We start from the raw sequence: 27,236 nt of genomic DNA, 5'->3' as shown, positions 1-27,236 counted from the left end.
CTTGCCGAACAGAAGGCTGGCGGTTCAAATCCCCATGACGGGGTGAGCTCCTGTTGTTCGGTCCCTGTTCCTGCCAACCTAGCAGTTCGAAAGCCCACCAAAAAGTGCAAGTAGATAAATAGGTACTGCTCTGGCGGGAAGGTAAATAGCATTTCCGTGCGCTGCTCTGGTTTTGGTGTTCCGTTGTGCCAGAAGCGGCTTAGTAATGCTGGCCACATGACCCAGAAAAACTGTCTGCGGACAAACACTGGCTCCCTCGGCCTGTAAAGCAAGATGAGCACTGCAGCCCTGGAGTCGTCTGCGACTGGACTTAACTGTCAGGGGTCCTTTACCTTTAAGAAACACTGCCATTTGAATGATCATTTATAAAACATCAACAACTGATATGTTTTGAGAATATTGGTTCCCCTCATATGGGCTTGTGTATTTCTCACTCTCTAGACATTTTGTCTCTTTCTTTAAATTGACTCACATTGTCCTGGCTGGGGTGGAGGTATCGCTTACGATGTTTAAAACAAAGCTTTTGATTTGATTTGTTTTCTAGATCCTGTACACCATGAGGTGATGAAAGAGTTAAGCAGAGGAAATTCCTGTCATCTTCAACAGACCATCAGGCAATGCAAAGCATTTGCCTAAAGCATATCTGAAATCAGAAGTGGAGCACATTCATTTGAAATGTGATATTTTTTCCTAGGGATTCCCTCAGCGCTTACAGAATGGAAAATTGTGTGTGCAGAGCAGCGGGTGGGGGGTTACATTAATGTGCTAATTTCAAAATCTCATGACAGGAGTGACCGCACTATGCAAAGCTTAGTTAAAAATCATTTCTACCCAAAGAGAATGTTTGGTAGAACCTTCTCGCAAGAAAACAATAACATATCTTAGTAACCTGGGAAGAAATGATGATGATGAACAGATTGCCCAAAGTATTGTAAATAAAAGCAACACAGTTAATAAAAGACACCAATGCAATGAAGCATAAATCGCAGCAGTATGCTCCTCAAAAGCTGAAATCAGGCTTGCAATCTAAAAACCAAAAAAATAAAATAAACCAAACAACCCATGACACAAAGAGAAAAGGAACAAGGAGGGATGAGGAGGATAAAAATCAAAAGTCAGGTACCAGTTGTAATAAGCATTTTGTCATTCATGTTCAACTTATTTTGTTTTGTTTTGCAAATATAAGAGAAAGAAAGGGAGGGACATTGCCAGCTGACATTAACAATAAGAACTCTCACTTAAATGTATAGATTAATCGTCATAGTCCATATGTCCAAATGTATCTAAGTGAGATTGATGGAATAGTGGGTGGCAGGTGTTTGCATTTCCAACTTTTGCTCACAAGGTCCATGTTTGTGGTCCATCTGTGAGGCCCCACATCACAGGGATATAATTCAAGAGTGCGCGAACATCTGCCAATATCATGTATTTCCCCAAAACGTGTTCAGTTTGGCATATTGAGGAAGAGGCCCCTGGGGAACTTCGCCCTGGGCCAGTTCAGGACCAGTTTCTGCATCTTCTTCTCTAGCTGAGCTTTGAGAGACTCAGAACAACATGGGCACTATGAGAGCCAAAAGAAACTAGGACATGAGGAAACTGTTTACATGGGCGATCCCACAGTGTGATACAACAATTCAGCTTTTCAGTTAAATGCAGCTGTAAGCTGTGCAGAAGAGGACACGGCCATTGAAAATAGTGATGGGAAAAATGTTCTGTCTTATGATCTGTGGGGAGAGAAGATAAAAACTGACTCATTGTTTGCACTAGCTACAGAAACAGGGAGTGCATGCGCCAGGCTTCGTCTTCATACCCGGGGCGTAATCAACATACGGAAATAAAGGCCACAAGATGCTTTGATGGGTACCAGGATGCATGACGGTTCAAAAAGATTAGATAAAGTCACAGAGGATGGGCCTGTCAATGTGTGTGAACCAAAAATAGCCACAAACAGAGCCTGTATATTTAAAGATAGTGTGCCTGTGAAATACAAGGAATGGCAATGCACTAGGGTTTGCAAGAACCCCTGATCTGTCCTGCAACCTCCAGATTGGGGTGATTCACCCTGAGTCCCCCACTCCACCCCAGATCAATCTCTGAAACAATTTCTAGATGTGGGGCTGAGAGGTTTTTCTAAGGGTTTTGAAGGGATCAGATTCCTCTGCTTAAGAGCTGTTAAGCAGAGTGATCCAGTCCTGTGCTGTGCTGGCTATTGCATACCCTTTAAGTGCCCCAGTTTTCCAGGGACAGTCCCAAAATTACAGAAGCCACCCCAGTTTTTGTTTGTTTGTTTTTTGATCCCAGAATGTCCCGTTTTCCCTTCTTCCTCCCCTCCATGTCTCAGAGGAAAATTAAAAGTGCTGTGTGTATAGATGCAAAAACGGAGTCCTATTTTTACTGAAAATAATACTCTTGCACCAAATGAAGGAAATGATAAAGTTGGCATCCGAAGCCCTTCCTATACTTTTGAAGGAAAAACTCACCAATCCGCTTTAAGTTCTTTCATTGCAACGCTTCAGCAGCCAGCGACTTCTTAGGAAAGGCTTGGAATGTTTATTCCTTTCTTGTAAATGCAGCCTTACATGATAAGGAGGATTGTTCTAGAGAAACAACTTTTTGTGTATGCTTCTTCATGAATTCTCGGCTGGATTTTAGGCATTAAAGCAGAAATAATTATATGGCGCAATAAAGCGTCACTCAAAAACTACAAGTGCAATAAAGCAGATACAGACTTGCTAATAAGCGATGTTATGGAAGGTCATAAGTCAAGGAGAAAAGTTCCAGATTCAAACCCAGATCCCTGGGCATCTCCAGGCTGGGATGGGAAAAGCTACGGTCTGAATTACTGCAGAGCCACATCTAGTCAATGTAGTGTAGACTAGGAGTAGGTGGGCCTGAGACCCTTCAGATATTCCTGGACTACACATTCCATCATCCCTGACCTTGGGCTATTTTGTCTGGAACTGATGGGAACTGTAGCCCAACAGCACCTGAAGGATCACAGATTCCCTCAGCTCCAGTAAACAAAGCTGACCTGGATCAGATCTGTGATGTGACTTGGTACAAGGCAGATTCCTAGACTAGATGGGTCATTGGCATGATCCAGCAAACTCTCCTTACGTTCTTACATTCTTAAGTACTTACCAGGAGTAAGATAAATACTGGTAAGTTACAGCCCTCTCTCTCTCTCTCTCTCTCTCTCTCTCTCTCTCTCTCTCTCTCTCTCTCTCTCTCTCTCTCTCACACACACACACACACACACACACACACACCCATTGGGGAATGGGGTGACTGTTAAAACTGCCTTTCCACGTCAGTCTAATTTAAAACACAGATTCTGTGAATGAAATAAGTTGCTTTAAAATCTACCCTTAATTTAAAATAGCACTTGAGATCAGAGCAATGTCATTGATCCCGGGGCTTCATATAAAATGCTATTTCTGGCAAGGCCTGTACAAACAAAGTACTCTTTGCAAGTGTTACTTTTCATGACAACAGAACTTTGACAACTAGGAAAATAGCCGGGAAATAATAAAACAACATATAGTATTTTACTTTTTCAACACTCTGCATTCACCATGCTGCATAATTTACGGCCAAATCCCCTGGTATATTCCTGAGACTGTTTCAACCGCAATGTTCCAGGACTCTTGTGGCTTAAGGTATTATGTTCATATGTATGAAGAGAACAGATTCGGATGACCCTCCTTTTGACCCAGATTTTAATGTGGAGTAATAAAGTGCCACTCTACACGACAGCATTTCCTTTGCCAACAGCCTTGCTCTGTTCAGGGAGCCCACACGATGCAAATCAAGAAGAAGATGGAACCTAAACGAGGGTTGCAAAAATACGAAAGGTTGGACCCAAAGAGCTCTGAGCAGAAGGAGAAAATACCTCAGTGCCGTTCCATGAATTCTTGTCCAAGAGCTGGCAGAATATTTCTTGCAGTGCACTGCCAAAAATGTATCAGAGGTCATGTTACATTATGGCTGGGAGTTCCCACCTAATGCAAGACAGGGGAGTCCCCCCCTCATTTTTAGAAATAACAACAAGGTAAAGAAAGGTAAAGCGGGTGGCACTGTGGGTTAAACCACAGAGCCTAGGACTTGCCGATCAGAAGGTCGGCGGTTCGAGTCCCCGTGATGGGGTGAGCTCCCGTTGCTCGGTCCCTGCTCCTGCCAACCTAGCAGTTCGAAAGCACGTCAAAGTGCAAGTAGATAAATAGGTAGCACTCCAGCGGGAAGGTAAATGGTGTTTCCGTGCGCTGCTCTGGTTTGCCAGAAGCGGCTTAGTCATGCTGGCCACATGACCAGGAAGCTGTACCCAGGAAGCTTACCCTCGGCCAATAAAGCGAGATGAGCGCCGCAACCCCAGAGTTGGTCACAACTGGACCTAATGGCCGGTGGTCCTTTTACCTTTACCTTTTAAAAAAACATCACATACGTTATGCAGTGGGCTGGGGATGGGAAACCTGTGGCCGTCCAGTTGTTCGTGGACTCCAACTTTAATCTGCCCCAGACATCCGGGTTCTATCAAGGTTGTCGTCCAGCAACATATATAGAGGATCAAAGCAGTGGTGTAGCATCCTTTGCTGGGCCCCAGGGCGCATGGGCGTGCATGAGCACACACCAGCTGGGACCGGGGGCAGGACATGCAGGGTCAACAAAATCCACCAAGCCAGCCCAGCTGATGCCAACAGGCAGCTGCCAGGCATGGAGGGTTCATGGGGCCAAGTTGCGCTGCCCGCCTGCCCGCTTGCGTAGGGGCAAACCCTTTCCCTTTGTTACAGAAGAGAACATTCACTGACTCCCTCTTCCCTGCTCCTTATTCTATTTTGGAATTCTCTGGCTTTGGGGGCGGGCCCATGCATGGGGCCAAAGCATACAGCAACTTTGTGGTCCCACCTTTTCGCCCTCTGAATAAAGCCTTTCTCTCCGCTGCAGTTTGCACAAATATTTAGGCAAGCAGTGATATCAAGAAGGCAGGAAGAACTCCGTGGACACATTTGCAGAAAGAGAAAGCGAGCTGACCTGATTGGACTCTGTCATTGTGAGTTCAGGCTCGTAACGTATTTTTGAAAAGCACCAACGTGGCTCAGAACTTCAACTTACTGTATAGGTAAAGGTAAAGGACCCCTGGACGGTTAAGTCCAGTCAAAGGCGGCTATGGGGTTGTGGCACTCATTGCACTTTCAGGCCAAGGGAGCCAGTGTTTGTCCACAGACAGCTTTCTGGGTCATGTGGCCAGCATGACTAAACTGCTTTTGATGCAATGGGACACAGTGACGGAACCCAGAGCACACGGAAACACCATTTACCTTCCCGCCACAGTGGTACCTATTTATCTACTTGCACTGGCATGCTTTTGAACTGCTGTACCCTGCTGAACCCCACCCTGTAGAATTCTATTAATTATATTTTATCTGCACAATCAGAATGCATTTCGGGAACAAAAATGCTTCTTCTGCGCAGCCTAAGCAGGAGCGATGGACAATGTTTTGGTTAATTGTTGTATGTCTTCACATACCCCACCCCACTGCCCTGCTCACAGTTGTGAATATTCTTACCTTATGAATGGTCCCTGTCACCATTAAGAAAAAGAGGTGGGAATAGGCTAATCAATATATGGACCGTCCCTGGATCAAGGGACTTTTCTTCTTTAAGTTCTCAAAGTTGTTAACCTAGCTCAAACTTGTCATCTGAACCAGCCAGAGGTTTAACTGAGAATCAATCAGTCAGTCCCTCATTTGAAAAACAAGACTTTTAAACCCATCTTGCCCCCCCCCCAGCAACTAGACATTCTGTTTTGCTGACTGCAACCTTGGTCTAAGAAGCCATTTGGCGCCTAGCTTATATATCTGAGTTTCCAACATTGCTTGTGTACTAAATTATTCTAATCAAAGGGTAGCCAGAATAAGTTCCTTTGGGGGGCAAATGTATTCACTGCACAAATTAGCATAAAAGGCACCTTTAGATCGCCATGTGTGAGGAACAGACAAAAACCTATTGCATTACAGATGCCATAAACCTTGTGGGGAGCTTGTCTGTGCAGTGAGAGATAGCCATGTGTGCAGATCACATGCGATCCACACCTGACTTTCACGCTTCTCTACAGAGCACATTATATGCAAGGAACATATAAACCAGTCCTAACGTTCAGTGACATAGCATCAGTTGCCGGCACCCAGGGTGGGTGCAGACACTGGGGATCCTGCTCACTGGTGGGTGGGGGGGGGGGTGTTGGGAGGCATCAGCCCAGCCCTCACCGTTGATGCTGCCAGAGCGATCCCACCCCCACCAGAGCTAAGTGGGACTGCACTGAACAACCTGTCAGCTCATGCAAACAGGAGCCTGGCTGGCCAACACAGCCCTTGGTGGGCAGAGGAGCACTAGGCTGGGCCTTGCTGGGGTCAGCTGTGTGGGGTCACCACTCAAAAATTGTGCAGCCATGGCCCTGGGCCCCTGGCACCCCCCATTCTACATCCCTGCTAAAGCTAAAAGTGGAGACCAACACATATGAGCAACAATCTCCAAAGCAAACATTACCTTCGAGATGTCAGTAACACAAGGGTATTGAATTGGAGCAATTAAAAAAAAAGTTAGAAAGATAGAAACATTCAGTAACTTGTGTTTAACTTGTAGAAAACAAAACCCTCTTGGAACAAAAGCAGATTCTTTGCACATCAGATACTTGCAGTGTAGGATGGCCACTGTCAGAACCAGAATTCTAGACTATATTAGGATTGCCATAATTCAAAAAGTGAAAATCCGGACACAAAAGTTGCTGAGCTTTTTGGGGGGCCAGGGGGTGGGGAGGCAAAGTTGTTCAGCTTTTTTTGGCAAAATCTCAAAAAACATTTTTTTAAAAATAAAGTTTTTTAGTATGGGTTGCCATACACCTGGGGTTCCCCAGACATTTTTACCTGGACATTTCCGCTATTTCCGATAGATGAATCCTGGATATGTCCAGGAAAACCTGAATGTATAGCAACCCTATTTGGAATCCATGGCTTTGTCCAGAGTGCTTGGATAAAGTTGAGTTCACTAGGGTAGCCATGCAAGGGCTACTCAGAACAGACCCATTGAAAGAAACCTCAGCAACTCATGCCCATCAATTTCAAGGCGTTTATTTGGAGTATGCCTCGTGTTGGAATCAGTCGTGTGCTGTTAATTTAACTTTGCTTCAGGCTCGAGAGGATTCAGAGCCGCTCCAAAGCTCTTTCTCCTGTCTGCCGAGTCTTTTGTGATTTCTCAAGAATGACCTTTCTCCTGCAGTGAGCGCACACACACTTGTAGCTGGCTCATGCCCTCTCTCTTAACTACGTAAGCGCCACTCATACTTGAAGGACAACAACAGAAAAAGGTAAGTTAATAGACAGGCAAATCATTTTTTAGACTTCCGATGGGAAACTTGGCAGCAGAAGGAAACTGACCTTAGTGGAGGTTAACAGTCACCAGTGACAAATCAACCAAGCCATTTTCGTTTCACAATTGCTTGGCGTAAGCTTCACTGCAACCAGATTTCTAATGCCCTATGGCACATTTATTTTGCTCATAAACTCTTGGTGTTAAGAGTTTTAATTGACTTTGACTGCCTCTTCTTCATTCTGAGGGTGTTTTGGTCCACACTTTTCCCTAACCAGGCATTCTTTGAGCAACTTACACAGGCTAGAATGATGCATTAATAAATTTATGCTGAAACAAAGGCCACACATTGAGCTACCCACTTCTGTCCCCTAGAGACACCAAACCCATGTCAAGTCTTGCAATTCCCTAAGTGGTTGTTAACTGGCAGGTGGTGAGGAAATGAACAGTAAAGTCATATTAGGAAACAAGTTAAGGGGAGGGTGAACAAGGCAGACAACTGCCTTTTGTGATAGGAGCTGTCTACAGCCAACAGGCTGCCCTTGAGATGTTGCTGGGCTAAATTTCCCATCATGCCTGACCATGCCAGCAAGGCCTGATGGGAATTGTAGTGCAACTTTTAGAGGGCATGATATTGAGTCATTGGCAAACACTGGATTATCAAAGTTGGTAGGGGCCATGAGGATAGTCTAGTCCAACCTTCTGCAATTCAGGAATATTTTGCCCCATGTGGGGCTCAAAGCCATGGCCCTGAGATTAAGAGTCTCATGCTCTACAAGCTGAGGAGTATGGCAACAACAAGTCTGAGCCAAGGTCTTCTGTAAAACAGGTCATCACTTTCTGCAAACTCTCCTTTCTCTCTTCAGCATACATGACTTCAGGCATAAGCAAACTTGGCCCTCCAGATGTTTTGGGACTACAACTCCCATCATCCCTAGCTAACAGGACCAGCGGTCAGGGATAATGGGAGTTGTAGTCTCAAAACATCTGGAGGGCTGAGTTGGCCTATGCCTGCATTACTTCCACTAGCTCTGCATTTCCGTCTACAATCATATAAGGATTCCACGTCTTATCAAACAACAGCCTTCAGAAGAGATCTCAACTTATTTTACGATTTCATTATTCATTTTTGCATTCAGAAATGCCTTCCTTTCATAAGAGATGGTTCAGTTCCAAAGGACCGGAGGAAGGGGAAAAAACGACAAGCAGCCCAGTTTAATTTCAAACGTTAATATATTTTCTATTTTATAGGGAACATATGTATCTTTCACCCCTTATTTGCAGCAACTGTGGCATCCTCATAAAAAGGGGTGAAATTTGTAAGATGCCTCTTAAAATAAATATTTCTTTTTTTATAAAATAATAAAACTTCAAATAAATATTCTTTACACTAAACAATATGTTGAAAAAAATTAGAAAATAAAGACTGAATTTTACTGTAACTGTACAATATACATGAAATCCAAAAAAAGTGGGTGGGGGGGAATCAGAGTCTTGCAAATGAAGGGCTTCCTTAAGGCAAAATACAATCTAAAACATACTGATTGATTCACATTCTTTTGAATGTACAACATATTAGTATAATATTTTGTGACCTGTGCCATGTCTTCTATGACACTCGTGTTTTCACAGTTGAAAATATCCTATATACAAAAATATAGCACATCTCTGGCAGAAAATAATCGGGAGTGGGTTGAAGTAGTTTCCTAATTTACAAATGTACTATTCATTTTTTGGGAGGGTTGGGGGAACCCACACATGTACAACACGACAGATCGCCTAGGAGTGTCTCAAGTTGCGTTAGCTTATACAATAGTCGGGTCCCGCGGAGCATCTCTCCCTTCATCTCTCCATTAGGTGGACTAGAACAAGCAGGTATCCATTAAGTTGGCCCATGCAAACATGCCAGAGGAAGAGCAGGTCACTGCAAACCTCAGGGCACCCACCCCCCCAATCCTCCTAAGACACAGTGCCACAATTATAGCTTGTTTAGTTGGCTGCATATGATGTTAAAAAGGAATAATCCGTATTATTTTGCCGTACTCCCGAGGAGCGATGCTATGTCAGCTTCTCGAAGTTCCTGGGGGGAACATTGGGCACTTTGCAACAAACAGTGTTGGAGTGCTTACAGCGGCAGCCGGGCCTGTTCACCTGGTCGTAACAGCCCTGGCACAACTTAAGGCAACCCTTGGCCGGCAGGTAACACCACAGGCAAGGCAGAACGAGGGACACGACGCCCATGGTGGACCACCGAGTGCAGCAATGGGACTGGCTACAAGAACAAGGGTTATCGGCACAGTTGTCTTCGTCGTCGTTGGAGCAGTGGTAGAAAAGGCCCTTGACGCAGCAGACGCAAGTCCCATAATCGACCACGTTCTGGGCCGAGCAAAGACACTGTTTGTCACAGATCCAACAGGAGGGAAGAGTTCGCGGGTAAGTACACTCCTTGCACTTGCATTTCCCACAGTCCTCACACCTGTAGGCATGCAGGTGCAGATCTTCCTTGCTAGGGGGCTTGAGTTCACTGGACTTCAGCTCGGACTTGGGCTGCACTCGGACTATCCCGTCCGCAACTGTCCCCAAAGACGACCCCAGAAGTCTCTGTTCCGATGAGTTACTACTCGTACTGGTCCGGGTACTGGCCCGCGAACCGGTGCTGGCCATGCTAATGGAACGGGACAGTGGTAACCGGGAAGATACATGGACCTGGGGATGTTGGACCCTGCTAAGGTGATCAGTCAATCCATTGGCCCTTTCGCTCTTGTGCTGGAGAGGCAGACGCGGCGCTGGCTTCACCCCAGGTCGCGGAGCCACCGTAGGTGGTTCAGTGTATTCGTTTGTATTTCGGATGGCCTTGATCTGGTCCAAGGACAAGACGTGAACTTGTTGGGCCAGGACATCTCTTAGGTCAGGTTCTCCATACTGCCTCCCGCTGTCATGCTGACTCTGTAGCAAAGGCTGTGACCCACTGCCATTCTGAGCTCTCGTCTCCATCAGTACCCTGAAGAGTGATCACTCCAGGAAGCTTAGAACACATCTGAAATCCTGCAGGCAAAGGAAGAGAGGATTAGGGTTTTGTTGCTACGTTGCCTAGCGTCGATGCAAAATCCCTCAATATGACACACTTCACAGCAGCTAGTCCCTGGAAGCAAAGGTACCAAGTCTTCATGGTGGAAGAAGACTTGGGGACAACCAATTCAGTGGAAATAAGCAATCTCTTTTATGATTTCAAGGCAAAGGCAAGGAACCTGTGGCCCTACAGATACTGTTGGGTTTCCAACTCTTGTCAGCCCCAGCAACTATGGTCAGGGATAATGAGAGCTGTAGTTCAGCAATGCCTGGAAGTCCACAGGTATCTTCACCCCTGTTTTAAGTGATCAGAGGCTTTGTTTTCCAGCATGGTCCTCCCTTGAAGAGAATGGACCTTCTTTGCAGAAGAGATGCTGCCAACCTACCTCTAGAGAGCATTTTTAAATCCAGTTTTAAAATTGGATCTTATTTATTTTTTTAAAAGAGAAATGTAGTTGTTTTCTACATTTTACAGGGTTCTGCTTTTTAATTAAGGATTGCCAAAGACCTCTTCTTCTGGAAACCCGAGAACACCTGCATCTTAGTCACATCTTGACATTCATTATAGGGCAAATTCACACACTACATAGTACAAGCTTGTACACTTGACAGAAAGAACCAAAGAGTCAATTCTGGCAACTCAATGTACAAATGTACAAAACTCAATGACAAATGTACCCATTCTTTGCATATGTTTGCAGCCACATTGCAGTTTTCATATTTAGGTGTATACCTAAAAAAGGGAGAAGCCTGTGAGGTGTCCTTACATGTCCCTGCCTGAATCCCTCTCTGTGGATCTAAACACCTTAGCTGTCTGAAACTCTTGACAAATCACAGATTGTAACACTCTTTTGCAGTAAAAAACCAGAGTGTCAGAAGTCAGTGCACCCAAGTTCACTGTAGTCCACTCCTCAATAAATACATAGAGGACTGCAGGCTTAAGCCATAGGAAGAGGTGGGACTTCCTCTGCATTTTATGTAGCAGACTTTAAACAAGCAAAACAGAACTTTCCAATGACAGAGTGGTAATTTTTCTATCCTGTGCAAGCCTAGCAAATACGTCCTCTTTCCACACTGAGCTTAAAACATGTTGCAAAAAAGAAGAAGGAAAAATGTGTTTTTCTGCAACGACACTGCAAAAAGTATAGAGTAGCAACAACGTGTCCGAGGCTGGTCTTAAGTGCAGGCCAAAAAGCATATACAAAGTACCTCTCTGCAGAACTTTTAATATTTGTCTACAACTTTGCATTCCTAAGCCCCAGCACCTGAAGCTTACAATGCTGAGCACTGTAAGGGTTTTCATTGTGCATTCATAACACCCAGAGATAATCCATCCACTTCCTGGGCACTGCCAGGAAAAAAAAGTGGTTTGGCTTACAATACACAAATATCCTGCGTGCAATCTGCAAGCCACATGGTTCCAGGAACAGCGTATGACAATATTGCTTCAACTTGAACAGCACTACCTGAACCACCATGACTTACAATGGAATCTTGATAAAGTATAGACAGAGAGTGACAGGACAGCGAACTAGAAAACAGCTGGGCTAAATACCTCTCTCTCACAAATGAGCAGGATCCAGTTTGCAAAAAAAGTCTGAGGAACAGTTGTTCAACAAAAGGAGAATTCTCTTGGTCACATTACAGTGACACTACAACCCGGTGCATACATAGAAATACGTTCCACTGAATTCAGTGTGAAACTTACTTTTAAGTTAAAGAGAAGTATAGGAACTGGCTGCTTACACAACTGGAATCCGCAGGGCTCTTTTCTGACTAAACATGCATCAGATCAGCGAAAGCCTATGCATATACTGGCAAGTAAGCACTATTAAACTCCGTGGGACTTACTTCTAAGGAGTACTTAAAATTCTGGCTTGGATTTGCCGGCACATAAAAACCACCCAATAATCTGCAGTAATTACAGGGTGAAAATCAAGGTATAGTCCTTTCTATTGCAATGACCTCATAGCAACTGATTTTTTCCCCTTAAAAAAAAAGTACTACTAAATTTAGGTGGCTGTGCAAGATACTACAAACTTTAGGTGAAGACTGCAACCCCGTGCAGTCTTATCTCTCTGGAAGGAATTCCCATTGAATACCAAGTAAGCAGTGCCGGCTGAAAATCTGTCCACAATCCACAGGTCGGGAAAGATCTGTCTCACGTTTCCCTCCCGCACTGCCTCCCCGCCCGCCAGGGAGCATCACCTCCTTCCTTCCTTATTACAGGCTTCTTCCTTTCATACATAAAACAATCCGCCTAGCAGGTGGGATCCCAGGAACCTGCTCATTTTCCTCTAGGCTGCCCTGATACTGTGTTCAAAGGAACCTCCCTGGAAGGCAGACAACCTGGAGATCAACAGGAGACAAGCAGGGCGGGGAGGGGTGTGTGGAGAGGAGGGTGAAGAGAGACGGAGACTTGTACTGTAATAAGATTGCCTTATCAGGAGAGCCTGGCAGGATCTTTCCTTCCTCCTCCCAGCAGGAGATGGGGAAGGGCTCTTTCCTGCTTCAGTTATGTAAAGTGACTGCATTTCTGCTCCGTCCTGAGCACCTTCGAGGCACCTGCTCACACAATCCCCTCCCCTCCCTCCCTCTCCCCCACCCAAATGCCATCAAATCCCACCAGCTCCAGCTTCCAAGAAGTCAGGTCTGGCAGGAAGTCTGCCCCCAAGGGAGCGCCTGCTGGGCATATGTCCGATTTGCGTAAATTTCAAGCAAATCCCCATCTCATGAATGACAAAGCAGGACTCTCAACTCTTCCTCCCCCCATCACAAACAGCCTCTGGAATTTTATTGCCCGGAGGGAAACGCATTCCCCGGTCGACAGATCCAGCTACACTATCAACAAACAAAGTCCCCTCACCCCCAGCCACGAAACACCCTACTTTCTAACAAATGCAACAATTGCTGAAGTCTTATTTAAAAATCCTCTGTGCCAGGATTTGTACGTATGTGCCAACTGTCCCACGGATTTTAAAAAGCCAAAGTCCATTCACTAGCAAAGGGAGAAATGCGAAGTAGATCGGGGGTGCCGGTGGGGGTGGCTTTTGAATAAAAGACCAAGAATTTATATAGTGCACAACCAGCCTTTTCTTCCATGCAAAAGCTGCTGTCTCTCAAGCTCCCACAAGCTTTCGATTTTATTTTTAAAAATAATATTTAGGGTGCTTTATCTCAGGGGTGTTTAGAACATCTCCTTCGTCTTCGCACCCCCCATATGAATGCCTCCCTCCCCTATTTAGGGCTGAGTCTATGTAGCAGGCATTGGGGTGGGGCAAATTAAGCCTTAAGAAAGAAAAAAGAAACATGACCAGCCATTTCCAAAAGTAGCAATCTTCTGCATATTCTACCCCCCCCTCCAATAAAAGGCCCGGGGCGGTAGGGAGGGGGAAAAGAAAGAAGGTAGAGCAGATGTCAAAAAAGAAAAAATGCACTTCAGAAGACAATCCGGTTAAGTGGGAGATTCTACCCATCCCTCCCACTGGCAAACCCCCCCCCCACACAAATTTACACTTAAAGACGTTCACTCACTTCCGAATTGCACTTTCCAAGTGCACAAGTTTGAAAAGAGGGCGGCTAAGTACGAGGTGAGCGTGGATCTAAGAAGCTGCAGAGCAACTGGAGTTGGGGAGGAAGAAGTTGCGAAAAAGAAAAACCCAAGTTTTTGTTTGTTTCGGTTTTTCCCTCTGTCCTGCAACCCAGCCTTTTTGACAGGCTCTCTTTGCAAGCAACGGAGCTGCTTAACTGTTCCGAACTCGGACGCACGTTTCCGAAGCTGGGCACCGCGGCGTGCCGCGCACAAACCGAGGGGAAGGCGCTGCCGCCAGAGCTTCTCTGCAGAAATAGCTTCACTTCAACAACCTGAGGGGAGATTTCCGCCCTTTCAAAACAACGCTCGCCCCCAATGGCGCGAGGCGAGGGGTTTCCTCTCTTGCAGAGTCATCCGCGAGGCGCAAGGACGCGCCAGGAATCCTTCAAAGCGCGGAAGGAACTCCGCGATCTGTTCCCACCCGAAAAATCTCAACCCCCAAACAACACACGCAGACACACTTTCCCAAGGCAATCTCCACGAACACACACACCATTTTGCAGTCTCCTTGCAAGAGAAAAGAAACACCCCTCGCAGGACTTCTACCAAGGGAATCGGCCTGAAATTTGCATTTGTCTCCTTGCAAACAAGTCACTTTAAAACGTACACGCACATATATATATATATAGAAGCAGAAGCTTGCTTTGCAATGAACCCTCCTCTTCCTCTCTCCCCTCCTCACAACCCCTTCTCCTCTCCACCCCGCTCCCTGGATTTTCTTCTTCCTGAGGTTGACGAGTAAAACGCAACCCCGAAGCCAAACGAAAATAAAAGGAGGGGGAGAACAGAAGCGGCTCTTCTGTTCCAGAAACTCACTTCGAGTCCAGGTTGCGAGCGAGAATCATTGAAACGAGCAAAAAAGAAAGGAAAAGGCAGACAATCCACGGCAAAGTTGCTTTCCCCCCGCCTCCTTCTGTCTTCTCCGCAGGGACGGCTGATAATAAATAGCAAAGAAAACAAACCACAAATGTGTGCGTGTGTGTGTGTCTAAAAAGTCCCTTTTTCCAGACGGGGCGAGGGTTTCTCTCTTCCTCTCTTCCCCCTTTTCCTTCGCAATCACACACGTTGATTTCCTTGTCGCTGTTGCTTCTCTCTCTCACTCTTTTTTTCTCAATGAACAAGAGGCCGATTCGTCAATCCCAAGTCACTTTCGCTTAATACATCATACACAGGGGGAGGGCGAGCCCAGGCGAGCGACATAAAGTGTGTGGCTCCTGGCGAGAACGAGGAGAAAACAGAATAAAATCCCAAGGTTGCCGCGGACCAGGAGTGATTGTTTTCGCTCTGTTCTTCCAGCTTGGGCGTCCCGATCGGTTGCAATCTGGATTGATTTCGCTTTGTAAATTTTTGTGTGTGGGGGGGTGCGCGCTAAGGGCTTGTTGCTTCTTTTAAGTGGTTGGCGAGCTCTCTTCCCGTCTTCTTCTGGGCAAATGTGTGTTGTACGTGAGCGCGTGCGTTTTCTTCCCAAGGCAGCTTTTGCTGGTTGCAAACTGGGAGGAGGAGGGGCAGGAGGAGGAGGAGAGCAAGGTCTTCCCCCCCTTCTTTCCCCCCTTTTTTTTCTTTTTTGGGGGGAGGGAGGGAAAAGTCAGCGGGGCTCGAGAGCCGCAGTTGCTGCTGCCTGTGGCGCGTTTGCAGGAAGGCAGGTTGGAGATCCGTCCTTGCAGCGCTCCAGCGTTTTTCCGCCCTCTCTCCTCCACCTCCTCCTCCCTCCTTCCCTCCCTCTCTCTCCCCCCTCTCTTTTTCTTCTTTCCGGAGGAGGCAGGGTGATCTCTCCGCAAAAGCAGCAGTAAATGGCGTCATGTGGATCTGAGGAGGAACAGAGCAGTTGTTGTCCCAGAGGATATATCGTATCCGGTCCTACCTCATTGGCTCGCCCGGGCTTACATTCACTTACCCTCCCAACCTCTCCGCCTGCCAGCGCTTGGGAGCTAGCCTTTAGCAGAGCGCGCCAGGAGGTATTCAAAAGGGCAACACCAGCTTGGGGAGGGACGGAGAGAGGAGAGAAGCCCATTCGCCGATCCAACGGCTTTTCTTTCTTTCTTTCCTTTTTCTTTCTTTCGTTCCTTTTCCTTTCTCTCTCTCTCTCTCCCTCCCCTCCTCGATTCCTCTCCCCCCCACCCTGTTTTTTTGTTATACGCGGATGGGGCTAAGTCTAGGCACACACACACACACCCGAAAACTGCGGGGGATCGGGGTATTATTTCCACAATAATTTCCGCTCTCGGTGCAAGCTGGAAGGAGGGAGGGAGGGAGGGGACTGTGACCCGAAAGCGTTTTAAACGTCGCCGGTGACATTTTGGACAAAGAGAAATGATCGACGGGGATTCGAGCGCCCTCTCCCTCTCCCCCCCCCCGCACTCCTTCCTTCCCTCCCTCCCACGCACGCTTACTCGGAAGTAAGTCGCATTCCGCGCTGATCCAATGCCTGTTCCACGGGCTTTAGGGAGATGGCCTTTTCCAAGAAAGCTCGTGTCAGATTTGTGGGCGGTTTTCTTTCCCACCCCCGTGTCGGAATTTACAGCCGTTTACTCTAGAGTAGGCGCTTCTTACCCCCCCTCCCCCAAGGTTCAGACAGTCCCTTGCAGGTTCCAAGATGTGTCTCTCCTGCATAGCAGGTTTTCTGCGGGCTATATTTCTGTCGATTGCCCCGGGGACTACTCGTGAGCAAATGTTACCGGGAAGTGCAATTCCAGAAGATCTCTTCGAGGCTGAAATCCCAAAGTGCAGAAGAGTTGTTTTACTTGGGAGTGGGTCTGGGTAGTAGGAGCCCTGTAAATTTGTAAAGGGAGATTCTAGGAAGGCTGCGATCCTTTTCCACGCTGTAACCTGGGCATCAATCTCGTTGAACTGGATGAGATTTACTTCTTAATGTAACATGAACAGGATCGGGCCGCGCGACCCTGGAACCATTCACTTGGCTTCCCTTAGGATCTTATCGATATTACAAATGACAATATTTAGGATCGCAGCTCCAAGGCAGCCACCTCTCATACTGCGCTTACTCGCGAGTAGACACCCCCTCCAAAACAAACAAGACCCCCAATGCCTTCCTTTTCCCTTAAATAATAATGAAAAGTGAGTCGCTCGCAATCTCCGGCCAACTTACTCTCAAAGTAGACGTGACAAAAGTCAACAAGGCTGACCCAAAAGAACACGTGTTTGAGAATTGCATCATTAATGTTAGACGTCCTGCCCCGCTCCCACCCATCCCCTCCTTTGAGAAAGAAGGTAATCCAATCACCTAGCAGATTTTAGAGGGCGCTGTGTTTGTAAGAAGGGGAGGACACATTGTTCGGTGGATTAACACAATTGATACGCTGTGTACAAGTGTTAGCTCCCAGCCCGAGTCGCCCTCCCCCACGTTAGTGTACGTGAGGAGCGGAACACGGCGTGCCTGAAACAGGCCGGCTCCCACTGTTCTTTGCATCGCTTTCTCTACCAACTCTCTCTCTCTTTCCTCCCTCCCCCCGCGCCCCTTCAGTTAAAAATGGGATTAGCTAGATGCTCCTTCCGGAGCATTCAGACTGTGGCGTGCAACCATTTGGGCTGAAATCCTTGCACGCTCATGGGACGCCTTAAGAAAGTTACACATGATCCAGGAAAGAAAAGAGAAAGTGCGCTCGGGTAAGAATGTAGCGCTGAGAAAACGGGAAATGGGCTTCAAAAGCTTGTTGAGCCCGGTTGCCCTGAGTTTACACGCGGAAGATAGTCCCTTTTGGTGCTTGTGGTAGAATAATAGCGTGGGAAGGGCCCCTGTGACTCATCTAGTCCAGCCCCCTGGAATGCAGGGATCTGCAGCTGTCTCATCTGGGTCTGGAATTTGCAGCCTTGATATTATCAGCGTCAGTTGGATACCCAACTGAGCTTTCTGGGCAGACCAAGTAAAAAAGCCCTTTTCAACTCAAAGGGACTTGCTGTTGTGTGAACAGTGTCCTGGATTGGGCCTCCCATTCAGGAACAATTCCTTGCATGGGTGGAATGGAGAAAACTTACTTCAGAGTAAGTGTACTTAGAATTGGTTTACCTGCTCCAGTTTCAGGAATATTTTAAGGGTCCGGCCTGCAAAAGAAATACAAGCTGATTCATTCTTGATATGGGTGAGAGAATCTGGCGGGTGGTAGGACTAGAATGGTGCCATTGGCATTGGAGAAACTGGAATCCATTGCTTCATTGAATGCCAACAGGGATCCATTCATTATTTTCAAAATTATCATTATTTTGAAAAATGATGTGAAGATGTCTACGATGATGGTCCTCTGGATAAATTCTGCCAGGAACTTTGACCACTGGTGGCATTTATCTTGGGGTAGTTCAATCGATTGTACCACTGCCGTGGGTAGGAGAAGGAAAGGAACAACCTGGCAACATTATTCAAAAAGCAATTACGCTTGTTTCCATAATGTTCAAGACAGTTCAGTGACTGCGAGGGCTACAGCTGTTTTCTTAAAGAAACCAACAGGCAGCCACAATGCTCACATATTTCATAGTTCATATTGTCATCCACTTGGGAAAGGTGACGAAATCACTTTAATTACAAATGCGTTGCTTGTCGGTGACAGCAGTAAGCTTTATCATCTCACAAGACCTCCCTAGAAAGAGCCCGATTTGGAGTGGCAGCCCCATCCTTGGCTTGTTTATGGTGAAGTAAGTCCCACTTTGCTCAACGGAATTCACACTCATTCACCAAGGCCTAATTTGGCTACAATCCTACCCACATTTCCTAGGGATTTAGTCCCAAGTAAACATGCCCTGGATTGTGCTGTTAAGTGTTTGGAGACTTCTGGAGCAGACGTGGTTGACTTCCTTCTCTCCAGATGTTGAACTGCAACTCACATCCTCCATGACTCTTGGCCATGCCGGCTGGGCCTGGAGGTAATTGCAATCCCAGTAACAACTGGAAGGCAGTGGTTAGACACACTGGTCATCTCAGTATATTAAGTTCATATATTAAGTTCTGCCTGCACATGTAACCCCTTTGCAGTGAGCTGTAATTAAACCAGGAAGTGTGTAATTAACCATAGTTTCTCACTTGGTCTGCCCAAGAAACAGTGGTTAGCAGCTTTGGGCACAAAGTCAGGATCTTAAATGTCAGTTTGAAGTTGATTTGAGATCTTGACTTGTTCTCAAGTTGGTAACCATATTTTACCAGCTCAAATCAGATGAGACAGGAAACTCTGGTGAACGAGAGACTTCCTGCTTTAATTGCAAAAATCAAAGATGCAAGCATATCTTGACTCAATAAGCCAAGATATGATAATCTGATGTGGCTCTCTCTCTGCACAGGCTCCCAGCCAGTCTCACTTTCTATGCGTAATTTAATACTAAGCTTTCGAAATCAACCAGACTTTCCCCATTGGAGCATATTAGGTAAAGATAATGCATGGCACTGGCTGTTAGAATATTACCGTGCAATCTGAACCCAAGCTGCTGTCTAGGGAGGCTTTGCAGAGCGGCAGGGCTACTGCCACACTCGCAGCCCTGCCAAGGTGCAAGGTGGGAGGAAAGACAAATAGCAGCCAGGAGCTGGCACAGAAATTTGGACCCATTGCCATTAGATTCGTTGACAATGGGGCCAGTTTGTGACCTACCAGATCCTGGGCTAGCTCAGCTCCTCCTCTCCCTCTCCCAATTTCTGGGTGGTTTTTTTTGCAGGCTGTGGGCATTCTTCTGGCTGTACTTTCGTCTGCCCATTTGGCAGGTGGAATGAACAGAGTGACGTTAGCATCACTCCTCGGGCAGAAGACGACAGGACCAGACAGAGGGACACCTATGCCACATCCAACAACTTTTCCCCAGGTTTTTTTTAAAAAAGAAGACAAAGAGTAAACACTCAAGAATACAACATCCATTTTGTGGAGTATGTCCTATTTTGGATGTCGTCCTGTTTCTTTTGGCTGGGAGCTAGCCCCATTTAATGCAGTGGCACCTACTTCTGAGTAACACCCATAGGAATGGACTGCATGAAATACGCGTGATAAAACTCACATAATATGCAAAAGCAGAGGATGGCCAACAACCATAGGTACCATGCAGCGTGCATGGCCCTGACACTGAAATTTGTGGGTGCCCGGCCTCTTCATGGGGAATTGGAAGCCGGCACCTATTAGTAGCCCAGCTGCTAGAAATTTGGAGTTTGAGTCAAATACTTTGTACATAAGAGCTGGGCTAGTAGGCTAAATAATGAAAAAGTCTCCCTGGAGGTGTTTGTGCAGCCCAGTTCATTCATACTGTTCTTATCCTTACCCTGTAGGCTCTCATGCAGAGGACTGTGTAGCAAACAGATTTTGCAAGTCTCTTGTTTTCAGATTCAGCACCCAGCGACCTCAGTATTTCAAAAGTCCAATGCTGGGTGTGTCAGTATGTGTATGTGAACCATTATTTGCAAGTGCAAAGCAAGTAATACAGTGTGTTTGTGTGCGGAGCAGTCTTTTAAAACTTAGAATAGCTCACATTAATGAAAATCTATAAGATTAAAGGGGATATTTCACTTCTATAAAGCATCTATCACACATTACATTTGAAGTTCGGGGTGATCTACCACTGAGTAATAGAGCAGCCTGATTAATGCGCTCAAGTTCATTAATTTCAATGGGTCTATTCAGAGTATGACTTGGATCCCTTTAATTACAATTTCTATATTTTTCATAGTTATTTAATTGGAACATTCTGTTCTAGAGTTATGGACATTCCTGACTTAAAAAAACCCCCATCAACTTCCATACAGGTTCCTTCAATCACTTGCTAGAAATCCCTTACTTTAATGACAGTTCATTTGTAAACATATCTGATGATGCAATCCTTTGTGGATGCTCCAGCCCCCTTTGGGGGATGGGGCAGGGGGTACCTGGCTCCAAAGCATTGTAGGTGACAGACATCACATCTTCCAATCATATGGCAGTGTTAGCAGCCCAGAGAACCAGGTGTACTGTCCCAGCGGCAAATCTCTTTTCATTCAGCAATTTTATGAATGGCAAGGGTTTGATGGCTTTCTGCCCGCTAGAGGGAGCAGTGAATGAAGCCGCTTTGTGTGCTGTTAGCAAAGAAATACTTCGGAGCAGGAGAAAAGATAGGCTTCTCTCCCTGCATAGAAAGATACAATTGGCTGAAAGAGCTGCCCATTGCCTTCTCTGTTCAGGAGTGCAATAGGAGGCCATTGATAAGGCTTGAAAACAGAACCCAAGCTTCTAGTCTGGGGGGCAGGAAGGAGCAGGGATGGGGTGGGAGCTGAGACAGAGGAAGCACGACTTCTTGTTGTGTAACGCTACTTGGAAGCTGTTTTGCAGCTACTTGTGAATGCAGTTTGGGCATTTTGCCAGGCAATTCTAGGACAAGCAGGTAAGAGCACCTCCTCCACTCAGCCTACCGTATTTAACTGGCCCGTGCTGCATTCCACCCAGCTGCCATGCATCCTCATTTTCTGCCTTTTGTGCTCTAGCAGTTGCATTTGTTGTTGGCAAGGGAGGGGGACATAGTCCTATGGGTAGAAAAGAGGGCCTCATCCCCAATGCTTGAGGCTCCCAAGGGGTTTTCAATGTAATAATCCCACAACGTACTTTCAGAGAGGGTGTGTAAAGTCGGTTTTGAACCTGCTGCAAGCAAGGATCTCCTTTGACACGATCACCCCCTTTCTGTAGCTCGGGGGTGGTGGGTGCTAGAGAGGGCTGCCATGGCATTGGGTTCATCCTGTCAAAGGCAGTGGACCTGTTCTGGACCAAGTGGATTGTGAGCTGCATCCTTTGCTATCTTTGCACTTGCTCAGAGGTTGTCTGCCTTTAGATTAGTAGCTGGGGACATGGTGTCCCATCTCAAAGCTTAGCTGGTGATATATTACTTACAGAACAGAAGAATGGACTAGTTGGCTTGCTATAAGCCCCCCAAGCTAGGATTGTATGTGCCAAGGATCTTTTAAAGATTGTCCCTTCTGTGTGCAGGATCATCGCAAGTAAGGGCTTTCCCTTAGCCTGCATATGGAGTAAGAAAAGTTCCTGCGAAACCACTTAAATTACCTTGTCATACCCATACCATATGTTTAAAACACATGGCTTCCTCCAAAGAACCCCGAGAACTGTAGTTTTCTGCTCGCAAAGCTACAGTACTGTAAGAACATAGTAATAGTGTACTGGATCAGGCCAATGGCCCATTTAGTCCAGTATCCTGTTCTTACAGTGGCCAACCAGAAGCCAGTGGGAAACCAGGGAGCAGAATGTGAGCACATTCCCAGAAAATTCCCAGCACCCTTAACTAGTTCCCAAGGTTCTTCAGGAGAAGACATGTATTTCAGATATCAATGTAGTGCCACCTGTTCCTGGTATAACATCTTGAGCATGACATCAGCAGCAGCTATGACATCACGGGGGCAAAGAAACTGGAACATACTGTTTCTATGTCATAAATTTATTTATATCAGACATAAAATCAGAGAGAGAGAGAGAGACTAATTGTGCTGGTCCTGGGGGCTTACCGAGAGGCAAGGTCCGAGTCCAGTCTGAGGTTGAGGGTGCAGTAGGGAGGCAGTCTGTGAAAGCTGAAGCTGGGCCCAAGGCAGGGACTCGTGTGAGGTCAGGAGCTCTGGCAGGAGAGCAGGACAGGGTGCAGACAGGAACAGGCTATCAACAATGTTGCTCCCGCAACTTGGGACTGGGGTTGACTGGCTTTTATCTGCCCCAAGGCATAGGGCAGCCCTGGTCCACAGGTCACTCGCCTCTCCTGGCCTGGAGGCGAGCACTCCTCCTGTGGGAACTTAGTTCCCTCCGCCTCTCTGCCCTGAGCCCCTGCAGCTCAGGAGAGGCTGGGGGGTTACCAGACCCAGAGGCAACCTCAGCTTCCCCTGACGGGGCTGAGAGTGGAGCACCTGCAGGCAATGGGTCCTCCATCCCCTCAGGAGCCAGAGCAGAGGAAGCTGGTGCCTGCACCTGAGGATCCAGCACAGGTGAGGACCCTTCAAGCTCAAGCCCCAGCCCCGGCTCAGCTGGTTCTGGAGGCGGGGAATCCTGTGCAGGCTGGGATTCCTCATGTTCAGCCTCTGAATCCAATTCCCAAGCCATCACACTAATGGATGAAGAGGAGAGTTGTTGCTGCTGTTGAGCTGCATCTTCTCTGTGGCATCTAATTCATTCCAGAGCCATACATCCTCCCTTTTGGGTACGTCTCCATTCAAGGGCCTATAGCAATCTCACTACATAATTGTAAGTGGCCCCCATGGCTGTGAATCAAGGAATGTCTACAGGAGCAGATCAGAAATAAATTCTTAAGCATGTTTTATAAATAAGGAGGGGGCTGAGGAGGAAGAGCGAGAGAGGAAGAAATGCGGTGTATAATTTGTCTGTTTCATTTCTGGTTAAGAGCTGAGTAGTCCAAATAGATAGCTATCTTTCTGCTGGGTGCATTTCCTCAAAGTACTTATTCCCTGCAAGCGGATGGCTGCATGGCTTGTCTGCTGCGTCCCCTGAGCATTTTGTACATTGTCTCATGGCTTAATGCAAAGATATTGATCCAGGACGTTGTTTAGCGAGTGGGAGGCAAGCATTAATGCCTGGTATTTCCTTAGAAACATAAACCTTTAATTGACATCTTCTTTTCATGTTGGAGCATTTGAAAGAGCGGTAATGAAGCCAAAGGAAGGAGGGAAGATAATAATGCGCCTAAGGAAGGAAAAGGGCTTAATTATCTCTGACAGCAACTTGCTCTTTGAGAGAGGCCTTGGGAGATCAAGAAATCCACCCAGTTGTCTCAAGAGCAGCCAGGCAGTCTTTGATTCGTCTGTCAACATCTGGAACACTGTCAGGATCAACCGGGCTCCAAAACAGGTTCTGCGTTCTGGTGTCACTTGACGCAAACCACTAGAGGCCACAGAGATGAGGAAGGATGAGGGCTCCCAGGTGACCGCATGACTCATTCCATGCTCCAAGCATCTTCCTGACTTAACCTGGCTTTAAACACTTCCAGGTCAGGGATCATAAGGATGGGAACTGAAAAGAGCCACACTTGGAATACTGCAAGTGGTTCTAATTGCCTCACCTCAAAAAGAATATTGCAAGCTCTTTATGATGTGAGTGGGCATTATTATCTTGGAAGATGTTTAGTAGGGCCAGTTCTGGAGTGATTTCTAATGCTTAGTTATTTTGCATATTTCTTGTGTGATTGATGTCCAGAAGAGTTGGATTTTGGGACGTCCCCACCATATGTGGAGGTATGTGCCTGTGGAGGTGCATCCTCTCCAGCCTTTTGGTAAGGTTCCTGGGCATATTAGCAGAAGAAGAAGAGTTTGGATTTGATATCCCGCTTTATCACTACCCGAAGGAGTCTCAAAGCGGCTAACATTCTCCTTTCCCTTCCTCCCCCACAACAAACACTCTGTGAGGTGAGTGCACCCTTGAGTACCCCTTGAAAAATAAGGCACTGGTGCATGGTTAAACTATGGAACTCTCTCCCACAAGAGACACTGATGTGCACTGCAATCATGGATATGGTCATCAGTGGTTACTAGCCAAATTGGCTATGTTCTGCCTTCACTGTAGAAAGCAGAATGCCTCTGAATACCGTTTTCTGGGAGTCCCAGATGGGAATAGTGCTGTTGCACTCAGGTGTGCCAAGTGGTGGGGTCTGAGGGGTCTTCAGAACTCCCCCATTTTTTTAAAGGAGGGGGCTGGACTCCCCCCAAATCCTGCAGCCTGCTCTGCCTCCCTGCTGATTTTGCACAGGCAAGAGAAGGCAGAGCGGGGAGCCAGGCTCTGCGCTCCCCATTCCCCACCCCACGCGAGCACACTAGGGGGGGACAGGATGCATCACATGACATGTCATGTGATGTGCCTCCACAATATGGGGATAAATCGGTGCCCTCGGTTTCACTTGTGTTTTGCTTGTGGATTTGGCATAGGTTGGCTTCTGAGAAGAGGATGCTGGACTCAATGGGTCTTGTGGTCTGGTCCAGCAGGAATACAGTTGTACCTCAGGTTAAGTACTTAATTCATTCCGGAGGTCCATACTTAACCTGAAACTGTTCTTAACCTGAAGCACCACTTTAGCTAATGGGGCCTCCTGCTGCCGCCGTGCCGCCCCTGCGCGATTTCTGTTCTCATCCTGAAGCAAAGTTCTTAAGCTGAAGCACTATTTCTGGGTTAGCAGAGTCTGTAACCTGAAGCGTATGTAACCTGAAGTGTATGTAACTGTATTCTGATGTTCTCATCCCAACTGGTCTGGCTTCAGATAAAGCTCTTCATCTAATGGGCAGGAAATAAAGATGCTTTGAGTGTCTTCAAAAGTTCCTGCAATCTAGCTTAAAAAGTCCCTTTCTCTTCTAGCAGTAGACGCGGAATTCTTTCCTATTCCTTGCTCTGACTTCATATAGGGCAATCCTTTTGCAGAAGCTTGATGGCACACTTAGGGATATCCAAAGACACACTGAGACCATGAGGCCAGCTTATGCTTGCTAAAGAAAAGCAGGTCTGAGTCTGGTCAAGGCCTGGATGCATGACTGCTTTGGAATTACATGTACCCTGCCATCAGTTCTAGGGAGGAAGGAGGGTCATAAATGTAAGAAAACAATTCAACACAATGAAATATAACAAGTTAGATTATCCCTCCTGCTTGCCACCTCGCCCTGCTTCCACTTTCTTCCACCTCTTCTTTAAACACTTAAAAAATAATAATGATTCCTATAGGGATGTGAACCTGATTCCATTGTTTGTTCTTGCTTCTCTCTCCCATCTCCTCTGAATCATTTGGTTTGCCAGTTGGGCATCTTCCTGCCTTGAATAAACCACATTCCCCTGGTTATTCAAGGCTGGTCATTAGCACCCCGGTTTCCCCACCCAACCCCCCTTCCTGAAATTATGAATGAAAAGCCTTGTTGTTCTTTACAAATAACTCCGGGTTCCTCAGTCAGTCAAATTCAAATGGGAAGTGACTGATGGACAAAGGGGCCTGTATGATGGACAGGCCGCTCAGCAAGTCATCAGTGTTCACAGGAAGTTTTTTTTTTAAAAGACACACAATATAGGTACTGCGGCTTGGGCGTTCTCTGTGGTCAGGGCTGCTTGAGCAAGGAGAGGCGGGAGGAAGAAAATAATCCCTACCCCCCATCCTCTCTAACATAAGAAAAGAAGCGAGCAGCAGCAAGTTGTTAATAAAAGGCCATGCCAGTTCTGCCTGAGCAGAACTTCTGAACCTTTCCATAGCGACACCTCCACCTTCTGCTCCAGCCATCCTCATCGGAGCAGGCAGTTTGGGGGTGGCGGGCGGGGTGGGGGAGAGAAGGCAGGCACCGCCATTTAGTCAATTTTGAATGCAGAGTGGGTCACATACTTCGAACAGCACACCCACCCGCTGAGCTTTCCGGCATTGTCCTGGGCCCCCTTTTCACAACAGGGGAAAAGGTAATTGACAGCTAGATTGTTCCGGCCGGACCCCTGCTGCTTTAAAATACTCCCAGGCCCCAGTCAAACCGTTGTCAATAATAGCTGTCAGAGGTGATGAGTGTAGAAGGAGGCTGTTCAGGAAGCGGTTTGGAGCCCTTCAAAGTGGACAGGCCCGAGTGACTTCTCTGGTACCGTAGCTGCCACAGGCAAGCCCCCCTCTCCCTCCGAAACTAGCCTTCGAGCAATAAATCAAACTTGTTTCCTGGACTATACAAAGAACAGCTGGTTATCCCCCTCCCTATTTTTTAAAAAAAGAAGTCTTAAAAAAATTAAGCACAGGAAATCAGGCATGTCATAGTTTGGCAAAAGAGTTTGGGTGATTTAGCCGTTGAACATCTCTCTCCCTCTTGCTCTCTCTCAAATGTTTTAGTCCTGGTCAGCTTCCCCTTCTCTCACTTTTTATCTACTGCCTTCCTTCACGTCTGCGTTTGTCCATAATTCATCTCCTGTCTCCCACACAGCGCAGGAAGTGCACTGAGTAGTTTGCAAAGAAAATTGACCACAGTTCCCTGTTTTGGAGGGATCACATATTCCCCAAAGAGGAGTTGAACTTGTCTGGTCCGTTGATTTAAGAGCCCATAAAAGAGGCATTTGTGGAGTTCTGCAGGCTTGCATTGTTCAGGCTATTATGCTGTATATAGAACAGTGAGCATGGCGGATGTGAAAGACATCTCCACCCAACAGAAACTGCAGGGTCTGTCTATGGGGAATAGGTTGCCACATGGTCCTGCCAACCTTCTGTTCACTTGCCAGGGGCTGTTGAAACCTACTTTATGGAGCATGTTGTACTGTGTCAG

General features: G+C 46.7%; 1 protein-coding gene and 1 long non-coding RNA gene across 5 annotated transcripts; one reads left to right on the top strand and one right to left on the bottom strand.

Annotated features, from left to right (window-relative positions):
• Window positions 1-8,576: 8,576 nt before the first annotated feature.
• SPRY2 (sprouty RTK signaling antagonist 2) lies at window positions 8,577-15,472 on the bottom strand. 3 transcript variants are annotated; one of them, XM_081908266.1, is made up of 2 exons: window positions 14,840-15,472; window positions 8,577-10,407 (listed from the first exon to the last, which is right to left on the bottom strand). In XM_081908266.1, exon 2 carries the CDS (start codon window positions 10,354-10,356, stop codon window positions 9,421-9,423), a length of 936 nt encoding a protein of 311 aa, XP_081764392.1. In that variant the 5' UTR covers window positions 10,357-10,407; window positions 14,840-15,472; the 3' UTR covers window positions 8,577-9,420. The 3 variants fall into 3 exon arrangements, with proteins under 3 accessions (XP_081764392.1, XP_081764393.1, XP_081764394.1); XM_081908267.1 differs by lacking the exon at window positions 14,840-15,472 and adding an exon at window positions 12,640-12,984; XM_081908268.1 differs by lacking the exon at window positions 14,840-15,472 and adding an exon at window positions 10,701-11,047.
• Window positions 15,473-15,741: 269 nt separating this feature from the next.
• Window positions 15,742-19,825, top strand: LOC309368364. Of its 2 annotated transcripts, XR_014167736.1 has the most exons (3): window positions 15,742-15,978; window positions 17,505-17,647; window positions 19,676-19,825. It is a non-coding gene; the product is annotated as an uncharacterized lncRNA (long non-coding RNA). The 2 variants fall into 2 exon arrangements; XR_014167735.1 differs by lacking the exon at window positions 17,505-17,647.
• The last annotated feature ends 7,411 nt before the right edge of the window (window positions 19,826-27,236 follow it).

The sequence above is a fragment of the Podarcis melisellensis genome (assembly GCF_964234715.1).
Source record: "Podarcis melisellensis genome assembly, chromosome: 4".
In the NCBI taxonomy this organism is placed as follows: domain Eukaryota; kingdom Metazoa; phylum Chordata; class Lepidosauria; order Squamata; family Lacertidae; genus Podarcis; species Podarcis melisellensis.
This window is presented reverse-complemented; position numbering and strand designations above follow the sequence as displayed.

Coding starts and splice junctions, on each gene's coding strand:
- SPRY2 (XM_081908266.1), bottom strand. CDS start 10,356: ATGGAGACGAGAGCTCAGAATGGCAGTGGGTCACAGCCTTTGCTACAG.